Source organism: Neopelma chrysocephalum, unplaced genomic scaffold (genome assembly GCF_003984885.1).
Source record: "Neopelma chrysocephalum unplaced genomic scaffold, ASM398488v2 Primary Assembly neopelma1_22, whole genome shotgun sequence".
NCBI classification, from domain to species: domain Eukaryota; kingdom Metazoa; phylum Chordata; class Aves; order Passeriformes; family Pipridae; genus Neopelma; species Neopelma chrysocephalum.
This window is the reverse complement of record NW_020897689.1, coordinates 11,685,505-11,712,960: the sequence shown is the minus strand read 5'-3', so window position 1 is coordinate 11,712,960 and position 27,456 is coordinate 11,685,505. Positions and strand designations below refer to the sequence as shown.

At 36.6% G+C, this 27,456-nt stretch overlaps 1 protein-coding gene across 6 annotated transcripts in view; it reads right to left on the bottom strand.

Annotated features, from left to right (window-relative positions):
- Positions 1 to 354: 354 nt before the first annotated feature.
- PDE7A (phosphodiesterase 7A) overlaps positions 355 to 27,456 on the bottom strand; it is a 74,867-nt gene continuing 47,765 nt past the window's right edge. For 5 of the 6 annotated variants that reach the window (XM_027702881.1, XM_027702964.1, XM_027703217.1 and 2 more), the window contains 10 exons: positions 15,030 to 15,181; positions 13,324 to 13,387; positions 11,388 to 11,483; positions 8,169 to 8,269; positions 5,831 to 5,962; positions 5,413 to 5,504; positions 4,626 to 4,770; positions 3,718 to 3,814; positions 2,652 to 2,732; positions 355 to 1,344 (listed from right to left, as the gene is read on the bottom strand). In XM_027702881.1, coding sequence (XP_027558682.1) covers positions 1,133 to 1,344; positions 2,652 to 2,732; positions 3,718 to 3,814; positions 4,626 to 4,770; positions 5,413 to 5,504; positions 5,831 to 5,962; positions 8,169 to 8,269; positions 11,388 to 11,483; positions 13,324 to 13,387; positions 15,030 to 15,181 — 1,172 coding nt within the window. In that variant the 3' untranslated portion in view covers positions 355 to 1,132. The remainder of the gene's footprint in view (positions 1,345 to 2,651; positions 2,733 to 3,717; positions 3,815 to 4,625; positions 4,771 to 5,412; positions 5,505 to 5,830; positions 5,963 to 8,168; positions 8,270 to 11,387; positions 11,484 to 13,323; positions 13,388 to 15,029; positions 15,182 to 27,456) is intronic. The other variant, XM_027703051.1, reaches the window with a different exon arrangement.

Sequence of the window (27,456 nt, the reverse complement as noted above, 5' to 3'; positions counted from 1 at the left end):
CTCCCCAGTGTGGCTGTTCATGAAATTGTCACATTCTAAAAGAATAAATTAAAAAAAAATAAAAGAAAACAATGTTGCCGTTCAAACCCTTCCCCGAGCCCTCCCGCCCTCCCCGTCCCAAACGTACTCACACACCCACACATACACACACGCTGCAGCGAAAGGGGCATTTGTACCCTTGTTCTGAAGGACACGCTTCCCATCCCACTTTATTTCAGATTGGCAAATACCCTGAGCTGATTATGGTGTTTAGACATTCCACCTTTTTCTTGCATGTGCAGTTCAAGTGTACAATAGTGAGAACAACATGCGATGTTCCCACTGCAGAATCGCAATGCAGTTCAGACGCTTCCCCCCACCCCCACCCCGCCCTTCCCAGACTCAGAAGTGTTTTGTTGCCGTTAAAAAATTGCATTCCCATATAGCACTGGAGTAAAGCTTGGCTGTGCTCTATGATGAATGCTCAGCTCCCAGTGCACAAACAAAATTATGGCAAATGGGAGGCTTTTCTGGCATCCAAAGAAACGAGAGCTGCAGTCTCAGATTTGATCTTTTTCTTTTAAAAAAGCAAAAAACTGAAGTTAGTGGTTCCTTCACAGCCATGCGCAAAGGTTAAGTCTAGAACCGACAGTTTCAGAGTACATTTGTAAACATCAAGTCTTGCCAGAGGCAGCAGAGGATGGGCACTTCACATTTCCGTATTAAAACAGGGACTGAGTGGAAGGTATGCTTTGAACACATTTATGCAATCTTGCTAAATTCCAAGGGAGTGGAACAATCCATCTCAAGTTTTAGATTTGAAGACTGTATTCCAAATTTCACCAAAAAACCCAAGCCATGTGTGGCACAATGAAGCTTTCGTCCTGTTGCTCCAAGGCTCAGTCACTGCTGTGCTTTGCATATTCAAGGTTCCGAACGAAAACCAGCTGAGGTGGGTGCATATTGCTCTATGTTCAAATCTTGCGGCTTAAAAAAATTCTGGTTCAAATGGTCTGTGTCAAAGGAAAACTTGGAAATAAATAATGCTGGCATCATTTTACCATTTTACTGAAACCTTGGGCTGGCACATATCTTCTTTAATCCAACCGTGCAGATACCAATAGAAGAGGCAGTTTTGTCATGAGGACTGAGGTCAGGACAATCGAGGTTCCTGAGGTAATATGTCTGAGTCCATTTCCTCAAAAGTAGGGTCAACATCATCACCACTGCCAGACTGTTCCCTCTGCACTCCCTTCCAGCTTGCCTTGTTCAGTCCCAGGTGGCCAAGCATTGTCTGTGACAGCCTGGTGTTGGAAAACCGGGCCCATTCCCCAAACAGAGGTTCCACTAAGTAGGTCATAAAACCTTCAAAAACAAGCAGAGACAAATGAAAACCAGAGAACAAACCCAGAGGAAAATTAAAATACTCAACCTAAATATTTTAAATAGAATTTAATAGCAAAAAGTAAATCTGTCAAACTACTGTTCTCCAATGTGTATTTAAAAATTCATTTCAATATTTAGGGCATCTTTACAAAATAATCTCTCAAAATATGAAAGATTTTACTAATCAGTCAGAACAGCAGCAATACACTGGATTACAAATTAACCCTCTGTCTTTCACAACAATGACCAAATAAAGGAAAATATTGAGGAACATGGGGGAATTTTATAATGAATTACCTCACAGACAGTCTGAACTATACTACATAGGGGGAAAAAAGAATATATTACTTTCACAATATTAAGCCGGCTAAAAGTATTTTAAAATATAAATTCTAGACATTTTTTAAACAAGGCCACAAAACATTAATACACATTTATATCCTTGTTTGTGTGTTTATATACAACTTTGTGCATATGCACATGTTCACTTATGTGCAGTGTCTACTTCCATGAACCAAAAACTCAAGGGTAAGATGACCAAAATTGAATCTGTCAATTATGGAAATGTATGTTTTCCTAACATTCTAAATTAAACCAGTGCAGCTTATTGAACACATCAGCTTTTCTGTCAATTTAAAGCATAATTAATACTGTGTTTGTGGTCAAATTTATTCTTTTCTTTACTGTGCTTTTAACTGAGTCCCATTCAACCTACATAAGCAACTTTTATTAAAATAACTATAAGAAGATATTTTACTATTTTAAATCCAACTGAATTTAGCAAAAACTATTAATATAATGGCTATTCACCATTCTCCATCAAATCTCTGTCCACCACCCTCCTTAAAAGCTGCATTTAAAGGAAATGCTGACATTCCAGAAAGCTAAACCCAGCGAGCTAGAGCCCTGTTGTGGCAATCTTGCTCCAAAAGGCACCCGAGACCACATGGCAAGGGGAAGGAACCCTCCTCTTCCCAAAATAGCCCCTTCAGAGCAGGAAATTTCCGGGCAGCAGCAGTTCAGGGAGAAGTCAGACAGCTGCCTCCCATGCTGTACCTGATCTGTAAGGAAACAGAGGGGCTCTGGTCTCCAGGACTGTCAGTGCAGTACCTCTCGTAAACAGTTCAAGCCAGAAGTGTTACACAGCAAATTGAAATAAAAGTACTCTTTGTTATGAAGTGCTGCCACACACACACAGAGCAGGTACAGCCTCTAGCAAATGTACCCAAAAGGTCCTTCTTTCAAATTGCATCCTAAAGAAATCTACTGAAATAAACTGTAGTTACCAATCTGGATGTTGGCAATAGTTTCTGTCTGTCGGTCACAAAGTGGACTCACACCCAAGTGATATTTTTTTTCAATATCACCTAAAGAAACAAAAGTATAATACAACCGTTAAGTCATATGGTCCAGACCCAAATCAAATACCAAAAGAGGTGAGCTGTGCAAGGTGGCTAACAAGGATGGTGTCTTGCAGATGGTAGAATGCATTTATTTCTCTCCCCATCTCCCAAAAAAACCAAGTAGATCTGTCAGTGAGACTAACAGTATTTATAAATACTGTATTTAAATACTATTTTTCATCAAACACTAATTAAACAAAAAACATAGAACTACTAGTTTACTGAAGGATTAACATCCTCTTCCTCACAAAGCTTCCTAGACTGTTATAGAAATGACAAATTAAAACCCCCCCTTAATAATATAGAAGAGAATAGCTCAGTGTTCAGAAATTTCTGGCTACAGACAACTTGTGGTTCTGCCTCTCCATCACCTTTACCTAAGATTAAGCCTCATGTGGATAACAGCAAATAAAGCAGTCTGTTCCCCATTTATCATATCCATGTGCAAATTAGCAGGTCTCAAGTCAGCTAAACTAGCCTTAGTTTTATTATTAAAATTTAATAATAATGGAGGAAATTCACTCCATTTGTTAATTACAAGCTTTATTAACTGCTTATATAAGTAGTCGTAACTGCGTGGTAACTGAAAATCTCTCTGGCTTTCACCTGCTTACCAACAGGCCTCACAGCTCAAGTTTAAATATTGAAGACACATGATGAACATATTTCATAATTTACTGAAGCCACTAGGTAAATTTAAAGCAGCCATAATTACTTATCTGAAGCACCTTTCAGGTTGCACCAGCCATTCTACGTTCAGATTCTAAGCAGATTCTTCAATGAGTTTTAGTAATTCCGACCTTTTGCAAGAAGTACAGCCCATGAAAGGAAAAAAATCCCATACTGCACTGCACATCTCTGTTAGACCTAAATATAAATGGACTAGGACTCATGATGCTCTTTCCACGCTATAAATACATGGTATATTAACAGATAATTCTACTCTTACCTTGATGGAAGAACTCCTCTGTTACTTTTTCACTCCACTGCTTGCTCAGCTCCCATGTCCGACATGGGTTACAAATATCCGCACACTTCAAAGCCATCTAACAAGTTAACACACAGTGTTAGACCACCTTTCCCTCCAACAGAAGCACCTGTAATTATTTATTTCCTTACAGCAGATTATTTTAACTTTTCTGAATAACAAACCTACCTAACATCTGCGCTCCAAACTTATCTTCCGCAATATTTAAAAAACATTCAGGGAACTATCAGATCTCATGATCATCCCTGAGTAATATGGAAATTCAGGCAAGTCAAAGTATTTCAGGGGCACTATATTTAGTATATTCACTGGTACAGGAGCCAAAAAAAAATTCAGAAAAAGAAACATCAAAGTAAGCAAACAGTATTTTCAATTTCTGGCTCTGCAGCTCATATTTTTAGCAGTGGTTTGCACAAGACAGAACTTCTCATCTGTTTGTTTAAGTTTTTTTATAGTCCACAATATGAACCTAATAAGAAAATGTCTACAAATCTAAAAACAATTTCAAGGTTTTTGTTTTTAAAGTTTGTTATAGCTCACTAGCACAGCTGCAAACTGATTCACAACAGTAGGTGCTTTCCTTTCCCAAAAAATGTTCTGACAAAGCATTTCACAATTCTGAGGCTGCAATGGAGTTGTTAGAAAAGCTAAACCCTCTCTTGGAAAAACACCTCTCCTTGCTTTAGTAGCTTTAAGTTATGAGACTTACCAACACTCACCATCACTTGGGAAAAGTGCTGGGGAAGGGAATTGAATGACTAGAAGATAGTTCTGCTTTTGAAAGCCTGGTAGAAGTAGTATTTAGCATTTTTAAGTAAATTATTTTTACGCTAAAATGATGTTTTCAAAAATATTCCCAAAAGGATCACCTGTAAAATGAAGTGCCGATGGTTTGCATTCTCTAAACATAGGTCTCCTCTATCCAAGTGGGATCGAAACATGGACAGATACTCGTTTTGCTGACTGATGTCTGTGGCAAGAATGAGATCGCCTATCTGGCTTTCCATCAGCTGCCTGAAATTAGTGATACCAAACATTCAAAGCATAACAATTAAGAACAACAGTCATCACAAGATTGAGATGTCTTTTTATCATATTTATTATTATACAAATACAAGCTTTATAATCAGCATTTTCACTGAACTATTTCATTTGTTTGTTTGTTTTCTTTTGCTGAAAAAGTCTTACAACATCCACAGAAACACCAGGACATTTCACTGGCGGTTTTCAAGAAGATTTCAAAACAGCTTTTACCTTCTTTTCTCCCCACCCCTCCCTATTTTTGTTCTTAAAAATGCACAAACATTGTTTCAGGATTATTTCTTGTTAGAGTAGGTGAAGAGGGTCTATTTTAAACTACAGTTGTGGTGGCAGAACAAGAAAAGGCTGCCAAGTTTAATCTGAACAGGTGCTTGTCTACATGAATACACTTCTTCAATGTGCTCACAGTAAATGTTATTTTCCGGATATCACGTTGCACCACGAACTGCTCTACTCCACCAGCACAGTATCCAGGAATTCTTAAAATAGACCATCATCTACATTTTGTATTCAAAACTGCCATGCAATAATTCATCTTGTTTTGCAAGGCTGTCTTACTTAAGTGACAGCTTGCTTGCGTCTTAAACTAATCTATACTCTTTGGTATAAACATACCTGTTTTCTAATGACATATGTGCAAATAAACCAGACTCTCTCAGCAACCCCACTGCCGATCTCCAGTGATGGTTCTCTAATACTGAGGTATTCTGCAAATGAAAAGGGAATAACACCTATCAATCAGTGCCTTTTTCTTAAACTGCAGAGCTGTATACCAAGAGCAGACCAGAAAGTTTTGCTGTGTTTTGGAGTTGGTGTTTTTATTTCTTCCTTTTTTTTCTTTTCCCAAAGAGGTTAAAACTCACAAACCCCAAATATGCTGTTAATTTGCACATTTTTTATCACAGTGGCATGGAAACAATGTCTGGATTCAAACCTACCACTAGCTAAACACATCACAATTTATACTCTTTTTCTGTACTACTCAAGCATTCTCCAAACCAGGCTTTAACAAAACAACTGATTCTGTTCTTACCTTATATAAAGTCGCTAAATAATGGTTTGTTTTAATTAGGAAAGGTTGGTTAACGCCTGGGTGATCCAAGTCATGTGTGGCAGCTGCTATTAAACTGAGCAGAACATCCCACGGAGTTAAAGATTTGGAAAGCTGCAAGGCAAAACCAATAAATGTTAGTAATGCAAGTACGCCCTTAGGGAAAGTGCACGAGTGTTGCATTTTTGGTTTTTAGTAATTAACAGCCAACAGAAATTCAGAGAAAATTTTGAAGATGTAAAACTAATATTCCACTGACTTTGCACACTATTTCCCCACTCAAAGCTACAAAATTTCAACAATGGTTTAAGCATTATTCTTTCTGAATGAGAAGGTTCAGTCTTGAAATCAACACTGGCACACAAAATCCTACTTTTTGTCTGGTAATGAAGTACTATTCCTAAGCAGATCCCATAGAAGCAGCAAATTCGTAAAATTAGCTCTCCTTGTCATTTACCGAGTCCATCTGTATGTGTCAATTCTGCTTTAAATACATACTATATTTTAGAAAGCATAAAAACCCCCTCCTCTTAAAGGGAAGAAACTAATGCTCTGGAAGACTTTAGAACTGTTCAGAATGGATTTCTACTCTTATGCGAAATTACATTTAAAAGTCTAGAAGGGCTAGAACCAAAGGAGGAAATTCTGTCACAAATAAATATTTTCAAGAAGTATGTGTATGTCAATTAACTCAGCATTCACCTGCACAGACTTACTTTCACTGCTCATAGCTGTTACTACTTACAGTTGGGAGGTTTGTGAGTTAGACTTAGTCAGAAAGTCTAGCTTGCACTAAAACAGAGAGGACAATTCTGCCCATACAAAGGTGAAATGCAGCAAACACCCTGCATGGACAGAAGTTTATATTCCCTGTTGCATTTGCCATCTATCATGCCTCACATGTTTATAAAGCACTCTGGTGCAACAGAATCTGTAGCTGTATATGTTACTAAAAATACAAAGTCTATACTTGTATCTAAAGCATCACAAAACTTCCATCATGAGTATTAAATAAAAAATGCTCAGAGCTTCCAAACTGCATGCCATAAAAAAGCTCATCATGTATCCGCTCCGATTTGGCTCACTGCACCAACTGATCTGAGAGCAGCACTGAGAAACTGAGTGGGAGGAGTGGGCAAAGAGCCTCTGAAAAACATTAAGGGAGCCAGAACTTACTTGGTTTTACTTCAGAAGCAGAATAAGGAGCTATGCTATTCAAGAGAATACCAAACTGGTGATAATCTGCATCAAGGTAGATAACGTGTCTCACCTGGCTATAAAGCACTGCAGTTTTCCATTTAATACAGAAGAATAGGATTTAGTCCTAAAATTGTCCAATCACTCAGAGCAGCCTGACAGCAGTCCAAGTAGGGAGGAACAAACACTCAACTAGCTCAACTCCTTAATGTCTGTAACTCTGCCGTTTCTTAAAAGAAAGGCCAAAGAGAAGTCCTAATGTACTGCTACAAACTGCTTCTAGCAGAAACATCCTATTCAGTGACATCAAAGATGAGCAAAGCAAGGGTAACAGTAGTTTCTGGGGGAAAAACTTCACCCCAAATGACAAATACACAAGTTTATTATTGCCAGCTCTGACTCAGGCTACAATTCTGGGCAAATGTCTTGGGGCACAGCACTATGTTAAACAGCTGCAACCTTAATTCCCTACTCTGGTCCAATGTGAAATCACACAAAAAACAGTGTCAGCTCAGAAGAGGGGAAAATAGAAAAGCACATTGCTAAGTGTGAACCCACAACCTCAGCAACAGAGAGAGCAATAGAGAGTTCAAAACTGTGTCTTGTTGGGTTCTTAGGTTTCTTTACTTTTAACAAAACGTATATATACATATACACATACGTATGCCTGTATGTATACATATATATAGATACATGAGCTTATCACTCTCTACAGCTACCTGTAAGGATGTTGTAGCCAAGTGCGGGTCAGCCTCTTCTGCCAGGCAACTAGTGACAGGATGAGAGGACACAGCTTCAAGCTGCACCAGAGGAGGTTCAAGTTGGACATTAGGACACTGGACAATTTCTTCACAGAAAGGGTTGTTAAGCCTTGGAATGGGCTGCCCAGGGAGGTGGTGGAGCCACTGTCCCTGGAGGTGTTCAAGAGAAGACTGGACGTGGCACTTTGTGCCATGGTCTAGTTGACATGGTGGTGTTGGGTCATAGGTTGGACTCAATCTCAGAGGCCTTTTCCAACCTAAATGATTCTGTGATATGCACACACAATACATTCATATGCACGCACACAAATGCACATATTTCTGTACATACACGTGATATGAAAGTGAGAACGCTCTCTTACCTTGGGCTCTTTTAAGTAACAGTGCATGGCCTGAGTCACATCAGCAGCATGAACTGCATTATGATAAGGGTTTTGACTGTGATAATCTTCTTGAACCATAACTGCAGGAAAATAACATATATCCAAATTTAAATAAAATAACAGGTTTTTTAAGCAGTATTTTATATTCCATTACTAGGCACAGAAATAAGCAATATCACAAGTTACATACACATGAAAACATCACAGTCAGTAAATCATCAGCTGAACCACAACACAGGTATACCATTTCTATGTGAAGAAATAATATTTTCTAAAGGAAATCAGCCACATGTAAAGTCATCTCAGAGCAAAATTAAACAACTTGAAATCAATATATAATCTGAGAAACTCTGAGACCTTCCCAGAGAAGACTCCCTTTGATAATCTAGACTGTCCAAACCATGAGGCAACCCTGAATACAAAATGATGATGCTGTTTACCAAAGCACAAGGAGGATCCCATATCAGGCCTTGAAAACAGACAGAATCAGAGGAATTAGGCACTGCATTTCTGTCATATGAAGTGCTTTTCTTTCCCATTCAGGAAAGTGGTCATGGAAAGCGACCTCTACACTTTTTTAGGCATCTTATACCTCACTCAGGACAATTTAAGCCTACATGCAATTTAGAAAAGAATCTCATTTAGATGATGGTCTGACTAACTACTCCTAGATTTAATATTCCCCATTTAATGTCTTCCTTGCTTTTCTCCTCTTTCATTCATCTTTCTGGCTGTCTTCGAACAGTATAGGTAGAATTCTTTAAAGGGCATCAACATGAGCTCAAGTACATGGAATGAAAGAACTATAATGTTAAAAAGGATGGAGGGGAAAAAGATCTGAAATACAACAATCAAACTGCATTCTAAGGTTTGGCCTGATACAACACATTAGTTCTTTCAAGCAAACCTAAAAGAATATTTTCCTGGCTGACTACAATCAGTCAGTCCCACCAAACAAACATGCCTACAACCTCTTTTTCTACTCAGTTGACAAGCCAAAACGGTCCATGTAATTGTGATTGCAATGTTACAGCATTACTGATGTGGTATTTGTGAAGAGCTGTGTTACATGAAAAGTCAAAATACTGTAACCACCACATAGTCTCTAAACTACTCAATGCATAGCTGACAGCTCATATAAAAAAATGATGAAAATAAATGTCTTTGAGCTCTATCAACCTGCAGTAGAACTCTCTCCCACCTGTTCCTCACATCAAGTGCACGAATGCAGATGTCCTTAATTTTTTTGTGGCTTCACAGGCTGGTCAAGCTACCTGAAGTTTACAATTTTTCTAACTTATTTAATAAAGCAGACCTAGGTCAAAATTTTGATCGTGGTTTGTCTCAACTAGAATATCACAATCACCCTATGTTTTCAGGAATAGAGTACGTCGTATTTTCTATCCCCCTGATGAGGTTTGGAATAAGAACTTGAAACCACACAGTAGGAGGATGCAGATCTCCAAGTAACCCTTGGTAATCACTGAAAGACTATGTATGTGTATAAACATATATATATATATATATACAAAAATAAAATGTTGAGATCTTACTGAGAACTAAAACCAGATTTCTCTACTTAAAAAGATTCCAATTAATTCCCAAATAAAGTGAATTTTATATGGTACTATGGACCACTTGTGCTGTCCTAGCCTTCCAGAATTTAATCTTCAGATTACTGTGGAGTGGAGTACAAGAGGTAGTAAAAGAAAAGAATGAACTGCGTTCATGCTGAAAGCTGTATTTGGAAGAAAGGTTCCCTGATTTTACAGATGTACTAGGACAGAGATAAGAAATGTTCTTCTCAGTGACATTAAGTAGAAGGCATTCCCAAATCTTCATTTGCGAAGCCTAGCCATGATGATGATGATGATGATAAGTAGAAGGCATGAACAAAAGGGAAAGGTGGTGACTTTCAAAATTAGAATAAAATTTTGCCTTCTTCCAAGTCTAATCTCATTTTAGTGACTTATGACTTTGAGTAATCACATGTAGTTAAAACTATTCGTTATCTTTTGATAACCAGCTAACTAATCCAGTCATTCCTAACCAGTCTTTCATTTCAAGTACTATGATTTGCTAAATCTCAACTAACCAGAAGATAAGCAAGATGAGAAAGACAAACCACGCTCAGTTACAACTCAAGTAGTCTAAGACTGGATTTCTATAATAATTTTCTTCACATTTCAATATATCAGTCATTAAGGTTGGCCGATTTACATTTCTGAAACTGGAAGGAATTGAGTCCACTTTAAAGCAACGTGAAATGCAAGACAGAACTAATTTTTTTTTTTTTAAGCTGAAAGAGAACTAAATTATGAAAACAAAAACATTCCCTTATTTGAAAGGGGAGAAAAGCCTTCCAAATGTGATTTCTCCTCTGCTAAATGACAAACTTTGTAACCACAGAATTGTTTTCTCTGGAACTGTGAATGCCTGCTAAAAGGGACCAGAAACCTGTTTCTCCTGCTCAGTTAAAAAAATGATTCCCACTTCACAAAATTAAAGGTACTGACTGTTGCAGAAAAACCAATGGAAAGACGTTGCACACCAGTGCCTGTCTATGGCATTGGGATGCAGAAAGACAGCTCATTCAGCTGCTGAGTGAATGTACTGCTTGGTTTGAATATTCTACATTGTATTTACAGCTCTTTCCATTGAAGTATTTCAGTGCTGCAGGCCCAAAAGTTCAAGTAAAATTGTCCTGCACTCTGCTTAGGGAGAAACTATGCCCACACTACAGTGCTTACTTGTATAAGAGTTTGAGCAAGCCAGAGACAGCATCAAACTAGCACCAGTAAATCCAGGCAAGCTTTCATATTCCATACAGTTAGGAAACTATATCACTGGGAAGCAAAGATCAATGCAGAACTGAATATTAAAAGAAAGGAGCTATCCAGCCTTTCTCAATACAAATGTCACACAATATCACATATATTTCTGATTATTTAGATTTAATAAATGGAATACAACATCAGCTATGGAACTACTACACTTGTTAATACTTGTTTGGATTTAACACAGAAAGTTCTGTACTTATAGAAACTTTGAGAGATTGTCTCAATCAATATATTTTAAATCACTGCATGATCTGGACTGCATTAATACCCTTCAAACCTTACTGCTAAACTACAACCAGCACTTCAGTTAAAGTATAAAAAAGCAGCAATATTCATCATAATAAAAAGCTGTATTTACCCAAAAATCTACGAAGTTTCATCGTATCTAATTGGAAGTGTTCAATTAGTCCATGAAGATTAAACAGATGAAAGGTTAAGCTGACTAGACTGTTTCCTAAAAATAAGATGAAAATACTAATTCATTGGAAGCCATGAAATCAGTGACTCTTTCATAAGAAATGTATTATTTCAAACAAATCGGTCACAAAAATTATACAAGCAAATTTTTCTACACCAATTTATGATAAGTTTTTAAATCTTACTGCATGACAAGATTCCATTAGCTGTTTCTAGTAATAACCAGGAGTTTTGATTAATGATAATAAATTCACCAACTCTCCACTGTCAACTGATAGGAGGAAAATGTTACTGAACACTAAAAAATCAACAGGTTTCAACATGCAAACCCATTACAATGATATTCAACCTTATAAGTAACTTTATGCAACATATCACAAACAGATAGCTGAAAACCAAATACAAAAATGATCAGGCAAAGAGAAAAGCCAACACTATCAATTAGTACACATTGTAAATATGCTCTCATTTTTGTCATGTATTTTGCTGAACTTCTCCTTATTTTACCCAGAACTCTACGAAAAAGTTTCTGCAGGAAATGCATACTATTACAAGCTTAAAATATCCTTCACCTACTCATAGCTATATTATAATCATTTGCAATGGTAAAATAGGTAAAACTGCAAGAGACAGAGAAATAGCCCAAAATGTTTATTTGAAATAGCTTGTCCATTATTTGCTCTGCAAACAATGTCATGGCTGACAATCTTCATTTAGCATTAAAGAACCTAGCATAGACAGAAATTGAGGTACAAAAGGACAAAAATTTCTGCTAAACCTTGCTTATTACTGGGCTTAATGTATTCCCATGTGCATGCCACTTCCTCACAATGAATTATGCAATTCTTGGAACATCTACTGGGTAATTTGTTTCTTAGAGGTTCATCCAGGGCAGCTCATCCAGCAGAGTTTTATATACAGCATTCTGCCCTTAAAAACTTTCAAGAACAAGGCTGCCTGATCAAAATGTCCTCCTAAAATTACTTAATTAAACACTCTAATTGCAATTCTGCTACCTACTCCATATGATGTAAGACCTGCAAGAGCTGCCCTTCATTCTCTTCCCACACTGTCACAAATGTCGCTGTGACGCTGGACTTGCTTATCTCCTTCCATTTTATTCAAAATCCAGCTTCCATCACTGTGATTATGATATAAATATTCACCCTACCCACTGCAGCAGCCCTCCCTCCTCCTTTTCAGCACTTTTACAGATCTCTTTTCTGTCTGTCCATAAATTAAACAATACTTTGGCAGTTTTTCAACCAAATACTTCTGTAGCTCCTACTGCTACCTGTAATGGGCGCACAAAACTAACCACGATGCTCTGTTCCTTTTTCTATTTTGTGCAAGCTGTGCATACAGCAGCTTCTCTCTGCTCAACTCCTAATTCTCCAGGTATTCTATTACATGTCCTAATTATAATGCATTCACACCAATGTGCCTTCTTATTGCACTATAAAGCAACAGAACTATCAACTTAAATTTATCAGAAAAATACTTGTTCAATATAAATGACCTTTTGGACACAAGCATATAAATTACCAGCAAACCCATAATTGAAAAAAAAGTCTAAGACAGTAAAATGATTTGTTAATTTATACCAAATTACTACTACAAATTACTAAAAGAGAACAGAAAGTACAAAGTACATGAAGGGACTCTTCTACAAATCAATGATTATTATCAGCACTGACAGCATCATTATTTTAATGGAGTGACCAGGCAAACTAGGACTTAGATTAAACACTATTAAACCAAAAAGTACTACCTGATGAAATTTGTGCTTTTTAGTGAATCATATATTGCAATACAAGTGCCACAGTTAAGTTATGCTAGGAGATAAAACACAAATGAAATAGCAAAAGTAAACTCACCATTTGTCAGTCTATCAAAAAGAAAAATATCAAAATTCCAATTTCCAACCTTCTCCAGCATACACTGAAAGAAAACACAAAAGCTGTCATCTTTTAATCAGCGTATGTCTATCTTCCTGTAACCCGGAGGAGCATTTAAGATTTCAGAGACAGATCAAGTCTTAGGATTTCTACATACAAAAAAAAATAGTAGTAAAAGAATAATTAAATTTGCCTGATAACTGGAAAACTTTAAAATACATCTTACAAATTAAAAAACTGAAAAAACCGAGAAGTGCCTTGACAGAACCGGTTGGAGATTTTCCTTTCATCCTTTAGTCAATTTCTCAAAAGAAGTAAGACACAATTGAAAACAATTAGGTTAAACCAGAAATAACATGACAGAAAGACACTGCATTCAGACTTCAGTTTTTCAATGAACTAGAAAATAAATCTGTGGTCTTTGACCTCATTTTCTGTCTTTCCCCTCCTTATAGAAGAGAAATAGTATCTAGATGATTTACTAGATATATGAGCCATTTGCATTTGACCCATTATATGAGCCATAATGCATTTTAAATTCTTTACAAACCTAAGCTTTTGACTTTCCACCTCACTGAACTAGCTCATCTTCTCAGCAGCTTCACATGAACTGTCCTTCCAGCACCAAACAGCACACGAGGCCTCACTAGAGTTCAGTAATCCCGATCTCTGCCTCCCCTACCTGTATGAGAAATACCTGTCCGGCACATTTTACGACAGACTCCTGCCTTCTCCTATTCTCATTAGATTGGTAGAGCTGTTTTATAATCCAATTATGCAAAAAGCATTTTAGTTTTTCTCTACCAGCCATTAAAACTCTGCTACCTGAGAAAACAAAAGCATTAACAAGTTTACTTTACTATTAAATTACATGGACATTTTTAAGATCCATCCTCCAGGTTATCAGATTTTTTTCTACACCACAGTCTGGTCATGTTCAGCTAGGATATGTCCGTTGTGTAAGTATATTCCTTTTTTGTGTCAATATGGCAAATAAAAAAGCACTAAATGCAGTGACACACAGCCTTTGGGATCTTGAATAACCTGAATCATCTTTGCCTGTTCAGTCTCCTTCAGCACTATCCATCCTTTGTCCCCAACACACTAGTCTTCTATCCAGGCAGCTGCTCTCTTAATACCACCTCTCTTCCCAGTACCTGTTTTCCCCGCACATAGCTATCAGAGTTTTCTTTTCTAGAAGAATTGCCTACCAAAGAAAAAGTCCGTTTGGCATAAACATGTCCTGAGAAAATTTACTGCATTTTACTGAGTTTGCAGTAGTAAGTAGTCACTCTTTCAGATGTTCTTTAGTCATGTTAGACTAAAAATGAAAGGAAATAGTTGTCCAAATTGCTCCACTACATTTCTTATATACAGATATATTTTCCTTTCTTCATTTTTTTAGAGTGCACCCTTCATTCACCAGTTACTAGGAAAAAAAAAAAGAAAGAAAGAAAAACACTAGCCACAAAAATCATCCCAGCACACTAGTAGGCATTAAAGGAGTTTGTTGCAATCTATTAAGATATATTTATATTAACACACAAAAATACATACACATACGTGTATAAAAAAACATGCTTAAAATTTGTATTTGGTTGTACTTTCAACATGTGATATAGTTATATATACTAGCAAGCATTTTTAAAAACATACTTAAAAAAAATAAAAATCAAGCAACCAACCTTTGCTTGTCCATTATAATCATCATCTAAAATGTTTGAAGAATTTGGAACAGTGATACCACGGAAAAAACGGGAAGATCTCAGGTATCGCTGGAAACTAAGTAACCTTCTCACATTTCTCGCAGACACAGAGACTTCGATTTCAGAATTTGCTACAAAAAACAAGAAAATAAACACTCTCGCTAAAAAACCTTTATCAAAAAGATGAGTGTTCAGGGAAGTCTGGTATAAAGCCAATGCTTTTTTTTTGGTATCAAACGTTTCAGCCACAAATACAGATATTTTTATTAATAATAAATACAGAGCCAGAGTTTAGAAAAAACTGTTCCGTGTAAGCATCCTGTAAAAAAACCAAATATTTAAATCACAGCTGCAACATATCTTTTTAAGGAACTCTGTTATTGAAAGGACAGAAATACTATAGAAATTGTCTAAAAACACATAGTTACTGCAAACAAATTATTTTTTGAAAACTGCTCTCATGTATCCATTTCTCTAACAAATCACATAAAATATGTACACCAGCAAGAGAATATCAGAAACTGCATGTTGATACAGGAGATACAAGTAGGCTTTGAGCATATATAAGTAACTTCTACATAGACCTTAAAGCTCAGAAAATCTCTTAGCTCACTACTGGCAAAATTTTAAACACATTCAAGTACTTTTGTTGCTTTTGCAGATAGTTACGTTCTTCTGGCAAACAAGTACCATGTTATTTTCACAGTATATGCAAATCCCTTTCCTGGTACAGTGAAAACACAACAGAAAATTATTTTAATCTGTTTTCAAATATTAATCCAAATATTTCGCTTTATACTAACTAGGTTAACTGTTTATTCAAATGACTGATGCTAGCTTAGGTCCAATTCCACTTGATATACTTGAAGTGTTTGAGAAACCTGAAGATCAAACTATGCATAGCTACAATTTCTTTGTAACAAGTCAGATACTCTGATTTTGAAATACTGAAGGCCAAAATTGGCCTTTACTTTCTTTTCAGCAGCACCCTAATAGCAGTTTTCTATAACCAGGAGTCAATAATCTTGATATTCATTCATTCTGCCTGAAATGACTCATGCTAAAAAAAAAAAAAATTAAAAAATAAGGTATTAAGGAAGTCAATGCAAACAGGCTCTTCTCCAAAAATGCAGATCCTCAAAACCAACATGAGCTCAAGTCTATAGTACAGATCTCTTCTTCTTCCAAGAACAAGGCATATTAGAAGTTGGTGAAGTAAGGAGTGACAAGTTTTGTTCTTAAAAGTCAGTCTAAAATGCTGTACAGGGGAAGTTGTAGTCTTATTGACAACTTCAATTAAAAGCCTTAGCAATTTCTAGTGACAGCAGCTTAATCCTACGTAAAATAAATCTTATCCATTTAAATTCTTCTCCCTGCAGAAGTTCCAACTTACTTTCTGTTCTGTGTTAGCTCATTAATATACCAAGTTCCAAACCACAGTAATAAAACACCTCTAAACAGAACTGACAGTGGGATAAACACACAGTATCTAATCAAACGCAGCAGCGTTTCACATGAACAGCCTGTGCTAACAGAGATTAAACTGAGAAAACTGGAATATTCTTTCAGACATGCCTGAAACACTTTATCAAGACACTGAAATTCAGGGCTAACTCAGACAACTTCACGTGAAATATCCTTCTTCAAGTTATCATACTCAAGGACAAGGGCACTTCCTCTGAAGACACTGATACATATATATATGTATACAGATGTATATACATATATATATACGTACTACATATGATAAAGGTAGCTTATAAAGCAACGTTCACATGTACAGCAGGCAAATAAATAGACTCTGTCAGCCTGCATTACCCTACCAATATTTCTAAGCACATTTGTTAACATGAGGTTACAGTCTGAGCATTGCCAGGCTGCAGAACAGAGAATCAAGGAGCAATACAGCTGCTGCTGTTAAAAGGGCACAGTTCTTCCCCCCTTGATCCAATCCCTTAAAATCCAAATTTCAAAAGAGAAGCTGCTAGGTTGAAAAATAAAACAATATAAAACTGTTGTAACTTGGGTCATAAAATGATCTAAAATATCCACAAAGTCACATACAAAAGCCAGGAACTTGACTAAATGTCAAAAAACCAAAATATTTAAAGTAGGAAAAATAGTGCAGATACTTTTCTTGATCTCAAGTACTCTTCCACAGACCTAGAGTTAACAAAAACCTACTCTTGTCATACTACAAACTAAGTTTCACTGTCACAGATGCCACATGTTAACCTTTGACAGAACAGTATGATGTAGGTAATACAAGTAAAACAGCAGCTTCTGGCAGCAAAGAACAAAATAGAACACAGAAATGCAATAACCTGCCAGTGTAGACATTCCACTTGTATTTGTAAGCCATTGTGGGGGGTTGCACATGGTCTTGCTTCAGTATTTTTTCTGATGATGATGTGGGTACAGAGGCAAATGAGTTGCTTGGTTTTCTGTGAAGCTTCATTATTCTGTAAACCATTATTACTCTTTACTTCACAATATGCTAGAGACATTTAGCATGTTTAAACTCTCTAAATTATCACCTATTTGTATAGCTCATAAACTACTTTTACACATTAATCCTACTTTTTCTACCCCTTGTTAAGAAAAAGAAAGAAAAAAAAGAGCACTGCTTCAGCTGATGCAATTCAAACAGCAAAGCCTACATCATTCCAGCTTTCCCAGCAGCAATGCTGCTTATTACAAAACTTCTGGGGTTCATTTGGTCAAACTGCTCTTCTCAAGCAGGGTCACTCAGACCACATTGTCCAGGACAGTGTCCCAGAGGCTTTTGAGTATCTCCCAGGATGGAGACTCCACAGTCTCCTTGGGCAACTTGGTACTTGGGTACCACTACTTGGTACCCCTCACAGTGGAAAAGTGTTTCCTGATGTTCAGAGGGAACCTCTTGTGTTTCAGTTTGTGCCATTGCCTCTGGTCCTGGCACTGGGCACCACTGAAAAGAGCCTGGCTCCGTCATCTTTGCACCCTCCCTTCAGGTATTTGTATACATGGATGAGTTCCCCCACTGAGCCTTCACTAGCCTGAACAGTCCAAGCTCAGCCTTTTCTCATCAGCCCCTTAATCTTCCTGACCCTTTGTGGGACTCTCTCTGGGATGTCCATGACTTTCTCTTATGGGGGAGACCAGACCTGGACACAGGACTCCAGGTGAGGCCTCGTCAGAGCTGAATAAAGGAGCAGGATCACTTCCCTCTATCTGCTGGCACCATTCCTCCCAGGACACCATTTCCTGTCTTTCCAACAAGGCCACATGGCTGGTTTATGTTCAATTTGGCACCCACCAGGAGCCTCAGGTGCTTTTCAGTCAAGCTGCTTTCCAGCTGGGGCTGTTCCTCCCCAGAGGCCGGGCTTTGCACTTCCCTTTGAACTATTAGTTATCGTACACGTATAGCCCAAGCTAAACAAACCTTGACTAAAAGTCTTTATGATTTAGATCTGCAATGATTAGAATAACTTCCAATTGAGAAAAGAGATCTTGAGTCTTACCATCCCTCTGCAGTTCCAGAACACCTCATGCGGGGGGACAACACCAACCCCAAAAGTAAATTTCTCTCCCTTTAACAGCTAAACATTTTCCACAAGACAATTCACAATAGGCGAGTCAGTTGCGGAGGTTTGACAGGTTATTAATTTAAAAGGGAGGCTGAAACAGAAAATAGCTGGCTTTCAAGGAATGGGGTGGGAGGAAGACAGCTTCTTCAGCTGCAGGAACACTGATAGCAACCGTGCCTGCTGTTTCCTTTTCCTCACAGATAAATTATTATTAAGGACACACAAACCAACTGCTTTGTGGTTCCAGCAGACCAGCTAAGACCAGTTCATGGGAAGGACTGATAAAATACAGTTGTGCAATGGAAACTTGGTATTTCCCTCCTGGCACATTCGTTCCCTTTATATGCATGATTAATATGAGAATGTCAGCCTACCTTCTTCTATCATGAGTCATGAAATGAGATGCTAATTTCGAAGACCCTACCAAATCAAGGTTCAATAATGTATTTATTATGGAAAGAAGGAGGTGAAGAATGAAGAGTGCTCATGAATAAGCATGCTGCAAAGACGTCCCTCCTCCCAGCCCAAACATCTTTCATTTGGAGCCTTCAGTGTGCTAAATGCCTTCCTAATATCCAATACTGACCATTTGCTCTTAAGGACAGGTTAGGGACAAATTAGAATGAGAAAATAAGTATGCCATTTACTGCCCTGAGAACTGAAAGAGAATGAAAGCAAAGTTGGGATGGCAGCCACGTTAAGAAGGATGCTGCAGCGTTCAGAAATGCTTTTGATGCAAGGAATCAGAACACAACCTGTAAGGTCTTTGTGCCTAGTCGACAGCAGCCATTCTATGATATTCTTCTTCTCATTCCTTTCTAAGTTATAGATATCATCCAAAATATTTTCCAATGGTTTTTTTGGTTTTCTTTTTTTTGTTTGATTAAAATGGTTATTTTCTTGTTTCTAAGCATCTTAAGTGAGATGCTGGTAAAATAAAATATTCCTTTATCTAAAAAAAAAATAAAATTAATTCTGTTTACTAATATCAGTTATTTTGCTAATGTTATGCATATACAGCAATAAAATAGCGCACGTTGCCTTCATGCAACAGATTTCATCTGTATTTCAAGACACTAATTTTAATCTCTCTTCCCACTCCCAATCTTTCAAGCATGTCATTCTTCATGAAAATCTAAAAAAAAGTTTTATCACATTTCACAGGGATATTAAATATTTATTTTTCTCATGCTGATATAAAAATACAAAGTGAAAACAAGTGATAATCACAGAATCATAATCATATCACTAAATCATATACTGATAGATTTGCTCTCTGAATTTTTGCATCTTGCATATAGTAAGGACAGTCAACAAAAGGTAGAATGACAACTTAATTATGGTTTGGTTTAATTTTTTATTAATAGAAAACTTAAATCCTAACAATATACTTCAACTTTATTTTAATGCAAAGACAAAGACTCATACCCTCTGATGGGATCCTGGCTGAAACAAGGCTATCCAGTGTAAGAACTCTACCTCCTTTTCTTCCCTGCTACAGCACAAAAGGAAAATAGGAAATTATCCACAATAAAAATCACTGGTTTTTGCTATAATAAATAGAAAGAGCATAACTGAGGATCTCAGGCATCACTGCCACTAACAGAAAAAAGAAATTTAAAAACAATATTTGAGAGGATGGATCTTTCTTATGTTTAATGTAAAACCTGAAGTTTGAGGTGCGCAGGCCCACCAGGAGACTTTTTCCTAAGAAGTATCACAGAAATACCTTCCTTTAGTGGCAGTAATCTCTCACAATTTTTCCATATTAAGTCCAACTATGCATTTATCATTTTTACACAGCAGATAATGTCACTAAACATGACATGATATCTGAAAGTTTCTACTACCTGTAAATATATACACTTGAAAGCAATATTCGATTAAATATGTCACTTATAACCACCTTTCTAAGGTCTTAGAGTATACAAATAATTTCTATTTATGAATAATTTGAAAGTGTTATCTAGCATTTCACACCACTAGAGGGACCCATAAGCATTCTAATTTCCCATCTATCCCCCTCAAACCATTAAGAAATACATTATTTTAGATCCATGAGCATTTTCTAAAATATTAAGTCCTGTTATTTAACTCTTCTGTAAGTTTTCCACTCATGATTTGCAGTTTCAAGTATTTTTTAAGACATTCAGTACTAAAGCATTATATAAAACCGTGATTTCATTTGGAAGATATAATTTCAGCAAGGATTTTGAAGTTACATAGAAAGACTATTGGGGTCTAAATTACTTTATTATACTTCTTGTTTTCCTTATAAGCACTTTGAACCCCTGCTCAGCATTACTGTAAGGCTCTACATCCCCTCTCCTGCTTAAATGAAAAAGTTAAGCCAGACTGTTTAGGTTTTAGTATATATCTACTTATACAAACATTCATACATTTCTTTTCCAAATAGTAATGATCAATGGAAAATATGCTAAATCCTTATGCAGGTTAAGGATCAATGAAACAAACATGGCTTTGCAAGTGTCTTCTGACTGAGTGGATTCAGAAAAAATTGTTAAGTCTCAAGAAACCCTGGTAATACCACAATTATATTAAAAACTACAGTGGTTTTCAACAAATCTTCCCTGATGGAGGTTGAAGAACTGCTACACATCACCACTACCAAAGATAACGTCTTTCCTGAAGGATCTTACAGAATGAAATATTGCTGTAGCAAAATATAGAATAATTTAGGTGGGAAGGGCCAGAAGAGACTTCCCAAAGTCCTTTAGTCCAATTCTCTGCTCAAAGCAGAGCTAATTTGAGAGAAATTACTCAGAGTGCAGAGATTAGACTACTTCAGTATGAAATAAGTGCCAATTCTCCAATGGCACTGAAGCCAATGCACAGCAGAAAAAGTGTAAAGAAAATACTGTGAAAAGATATCTACAGGACTTTACTAATTTATCTCTCTTGAATTTTGGCTGATCTTAATATTTCTGTAAACACCTCAGGAAAGATACAAAATTAAGTAAATTATACAATGCCATTCCTCTGCTAGAATGAGTAATATTATGCAATAATCTCAGGACTAGAAAACTATATACAAGGCATAATCTTTCCATACCAATCTACTGAATCATAACCCAGCAATCCTGCAATTGTGTACTTTTTTTTTTAACCTGAACCCACCCACTGGGCAAGGCAAGTCTGTAGCTCACAACAGCATAGTGTGAACCAATGAACTTCACTGAAGCAAAACATTTAGAGGAATATCATCAGAACACAAATACAGCCCTTACAAAATGGGTTATGCTGTGTTAAGATACTGATGGTCCTGAAGGACAAGTACATGACACAATAACGGTTCCACTATTTTCCCAAAAGGGTAATATACTCCAAACCATCACCAAATAATTTTCTTGATGTCTTACAAGAAAACCCCACCTTTCTTCAGTGTCCTAGAAATCTTCAGTTCTACAATAATGGACTGTCAGAATCCTCAAGTAATACTTTTTAGCTATTTTCCACCACCAGAAATGAAAGAATAATTCAAAAGTAACACATCATGGTTAACAGAAAAAGAATTTCCTTTACCAGTCTGTATGACTGCGAATACAGAAGTCAAATTGGGAGCAGACATGAAAACAAAAGAATTCTCACATACTTTCCGTCAAATTATCTAGCATTAAAAAAAAAAAAAGCTTTCAAAATAAGCTACTTGGAGAAGAAACACAATGGAGAGGTTCAAAAGGAAAGAGAAAAAGAAACCAGAATGTGTCTGTCTTCTTCTAAGGTCAAAGTTACTTCAGCAATAAAACACAGAGTGGTCTGTATCTGTGCAAGACTCCGGGGCACACACAATGTTTTACAGAAACTCGTAAAGAAGAAACTGTAGGTAAAACAACAATCTAGGACAGCAAAGAAAAAAAAATAAACCTGTTCTGTATTCTCAGTTGGTAGCTTTTATCCCAAAATCTTCCTTAACCAAGCTCACTTCAAGCTCACTTTTCACTTAAAGTTTGTCTTCACTGTTTTCGTTTGGCTAAAGTTGTATTTAGAGCATCGTCTATGACTTGCCCTTGTATGACTGCATTCTCCACACTAAACCGAAGTCAAAATTTTGCTCACATTGAGGAAAACAATATATTTAAATAATCTGGATTGTGAATAATTAGAAGACCATTTCAGAATCCCATCCTTCACAGAAAGGCAGTTTTTGGAGAAATCTCTTGAGTACAAGCTTTTCACTCCTCAGTGTTGGTTTTTTCATAGGGAAACAAATTCATTCAACCTATGACCACACAGAAATCTTCTGCATGACTTTACTCGTGAAATTCACCCTTCTTCACAGTAGACTGTTGAACAAGACAATTACTTTTAACCATATTCAGCTTGGTAATTCCTCTGTTTTCTTAAAACAAAAAACGGCATTCAAATTCACCTGGACCGGGCTCATTTTATCTCAATCTCTAGATGGTATCATCAAAAGCACAAGGCTGCTGTTACACAAGGATTTTACAAATTGTTTAAAGCAATCAATTTGGATTTGCACTCCTCTCTCTTCTTTGACTTCTGGCCTCTCAGTCAAGGGGAATCTAAATTCACTGTGTAAGATAAACCTTTTCCAACAATTCGTGAGCAAAACTGAAAAGTTAAAAACACCATGGCAAACAGTAGATACTGACATCTTTGTCAGATAATATGTTACATGAACTATGATTTCCAAGTAAACCATCTGAAGGTTGTATAATAAACTCTGGAATTTCTTCAAGTGTTTGCCTTCTCAAGAAAGAGAACTAGATTTATCCATTACCTATAATAGTCTCCTTTTCTTTTCCCACTAAAAAGGCTTCATATACAACTGAGAAGAAGAACCGTCTAAGTCTTAATGAAGTCTTAAGTTCAAATCACGTTATTTTCTCTCCTAAGTGAAGCACTACACCATATGCTAACATCTATCTGCTTCAAAATTGAGCCATACAGACACATACCAAATAACTCAAAAACCGCTTTCTTCTTTCCAAGATATTTTAACTCACATATGTGTCATATTCCCTTATCTAGAAAACACAAAATAGAGCCCCATGTGTTGGCAACATCACTATCTCCCCACAGAAGGATGCTCAGATGAGAGTGGCCCAAGAGAATTCTAAAAACCTTTTGACATGGTCTTACTTATTTAGGGTCAGGCAAAACAGGAAAAGCACAAAGAAAAAAATGTTTCCTCTCCACAAACCCAAAAATGTTTGGGTTTTTATCTATTTCTTCTGACTATATCCAACAACCCTTTCCTAAAAAGGAAGCTTAAAAGCATTAATTTAGGTTGTATCTGCCTAAGGCACTTCCCAATATTTTTTCTGTTATCTTAATTATTCACTTGAGCTTTATTCCTTTTGGCTTCACTTCCTCAGTATAACATACTGTATACACAAATGAGCACTGTTTTGGTTTCTTTTTTCAGGTGAAATAGTGAGTGATTGGGGCACATTATATACTCCTATTTGTGCATGCTAGAAACTCCTCACAAACATATTCAAAGTTACTTAAGTGTATTTGTAAGTGTGTGTGTATATATATACACAGACACACGTATATAGAAAAATAGACATTACTGACAACCTCTCAATAGCAAGAAAACAAAACCTAAAAATTTATTGCTGGTTTACTATTTCTGAAAAAGGGAATATTTTTATACTGTCACTTACCAATTCTTCTACCAAAGACTCTGTTTTGCATTAGCTTTTATCAACATATTCTGTCAATGCTGCAGATGGAATTACTGTCTGTGATGTCTCAAGTAATGTGAAAAAAAATTTTTAAGTAGTCACGTTAACTGTAGCCTATCTGTAAACCAGCAGACAGTAAGAGTGGTTAACACCACTGAAATCACTTTTTCAATAACTTCCCTGAAAACCAAACAGTACATGTTGCATTGTCACAGTGAATTGCAAAACTTCCCCCTTGTTACACACGGAGTGAAAAGTTCCACAGTCAAGTCAATAACACATTACAGTGCAGGCATTTTAATGTGCAACCGTGATTTATACACATCCACTGAACAACCATTATATATAAGGCCAAAATTTACTTCAGAGGAAGAAAGTTGTGTGCCTGCTCTCTCCTTTCCAGAAACAGTGGCTTTGAGCTGCTTTCTGAGTTTATGTCCATGGTCCTACACAGGCATAATCAACAGACCACAGTAACAGAAAAGCTACTAATTGATGATTCAACATTAACCAATTGCAAACCCAATTGCAAACCAACCCAACGAATACAGTCCTATCTTTCCCCACTCATCAGGAAGCAGTCTTATTAAAACAAAAATTTGTTAATTAAGCTGCTACTCCTGGCTAGTTCCTGCAATTACCTATAAAAAGGTGACTTCTTGAACAACATGTAATATAGAAAGAAAATTACCACCCAACAAACTTAGCTTGATCACCAGTCAAATCCTGAATTTAAGAATTCTCAGATGATTCCCATACCACCATTTCTAACAATAACAATAAAGATATTTTTTCAACAATCTTTCCTCAAATTGAATTTCCTAGAAAAAGGTTACCGTTGAGAATACTTCTAGCCAAGGTAAAAACTTGCATATTCATGTGTCAATTACAAACTATGGGATGAGGATACAGAGGCTGAGCTTATAATGCTTAAGAAGATATAGACGTGGTCTTAATAAGTAGGTGCTAAAAATTTTCCTTCAGCAACACTAAATGAAGTTGCAAGTTAAAACAGTGTAATGAAACAGAAGTGACTATTTAAAACAAATGCACACAACAGTAACTTCCTGAAAACAGAATAAAGCATTTAAAATTCAGTACTCTTCAAACCTACCAATAAAATACGGGGTTAAGAGCCTACCAATAAAATATAGGAAAAGAGAACTGGTCAGCAGATTATTAGCTGGACCTCCTGAAAGATGTTCAACTTCTTCTCAAAACATCATTGACACAAAAAGAAAATGCTGAACAACAAAAATTAGCTGAGAAAAATACAAAACAGCAATAACGCTTCCACGCTGTGACTGACAGTCAGTATACACAACATCTGCAAAACAGGTAAGCCATGATCTTTGCAAAATATTTAGTACCACAGAAAAAAGTTACTGGATGGTAGAAGAAAGTTACACTGAAACTATACAAACATGATGAATGAAGCATATCCATGCATTACTGATGTTCAGGATACAGCTGTGGTGGGGAGGGAAAAAAAAAAAGCGAGCATTCAGATGGTTTAGTTTGCTTTGGCTCCAGAAGAGACCCTTTTCAGTTCAGTCTTTGCCTCAAGGAAAGAAGAGCTGGCTGGCTCCTCTCACATGCTATTGCTCGTAAGGGTGAACATTTTTCAGTCATGTAGCTCAATGTGGCAAAATCAAATCCTTCTCTGGAGTTACTGGGAGAGGGCAGGGACAATAACCTAAAAATTAGGTCAAGTCTGATTCCCAGAACTTCTCTCTACTTGCAGGCTCATAGTATCATACTAAATCTCTTTTACTTAAAACAATTAAGGAAACATTGCTCAGGACTCAATTAGCATTGCAGAGAAAAAGAAAATATTTTACTGATTAATAAAATCCCACAATTATGTTAATTAATAGATAACCTAGTGATATGGTGAGAGATGGCTCTGAATTCCTTACTGACTTTGAAAGAAACTCCACAATACAGCAGGAGCCTGAAGTTGAAGAGCAACCCTGCAACAGGCTACAATCCTCAAGTGCAAAAAATATGACTGTAATACGGCAACTCTGAAAACTGCCACAGCAGTTGAGAGGGAAGCTATAGCCAAAGAATTTTTTGGGCCTCCTAGCAACATTCTTTGCTGTCATCAGACACCACAGGTGATGTTGCTAAAAGCTGGTGCCTGTGCCTGAACAAGTAGGGGCAAGAAGAAAGAGTGTGAAAATCCTCTTCCTGATTAGTCATGATCTGCCTGATGCACAATCATCAGGATGGAAAGAAAAGTGTGATGAGGACAACAGAAAATAGTTAATTTGACAACAGCAATAATATCATACGTTGACTGCCTTTTAACTGGTAGTTCTTTTACTACTCTGTTAGTATTTTCCCCTATCAGCATGAAATGCCACATATATATACATACACAAAAAGACATAGTTATGTACTTCATAAATTGCATGCTATTTCTAGAGAATTTATTATACTCCATCAGGACTTGAGATGAAACTCTTATCCTCTTTGTTGGAAAAATCAATATAGCACACTCTTCAAACTTTGTTTTCTCACCTATTGTTATGAAACTTTTGAATGAAACTAAGAGTTTAAGAGTTTTAAATGTGATCTACTTTTTTAAAAGAGTAACTTCAGTTACGATCAGAGCATAAGACCAGTTTCTGCCACTCATTTTTATTAATAAGGTAATTACAACAACCACACTTGTTATCATGAAATCAACTTTTCTAAATCTCTCCATTGCATTCAGAATACTTGGAACTGTGCTGATACAGTGTTGGTATAGATACTTTATGACACTTAATACATTCAATATTAACATAATTTAATTAAGACTTAAATCCCCTGCACTTTTCCTGCATATTGGTTTGCTGGTTATTGAAACTTTATGTTACAACAACTACTGACGAATTTAGTTATAACAACACAGATAGATAATTTAACTTTTTTCTCTACAAAAATATTATTCTTGCAACACTTCTGAGAAAAAATGATTCCTAAAACACATAATCAAAAAAATTTAGTCTGCTGTTTTCCTGTAACACTTTAAGATTTGTATTTGTCCAAAAATTTAAGCCCTAGCTACATGTTTGAGTAGATGTAAGGTTAATTGATTATGATGAGGTCAAAGCACATTGATATCTACTCTAAGTCTATTCAAGCACCATCCTAGAGAGAGCCTTTCTGCTG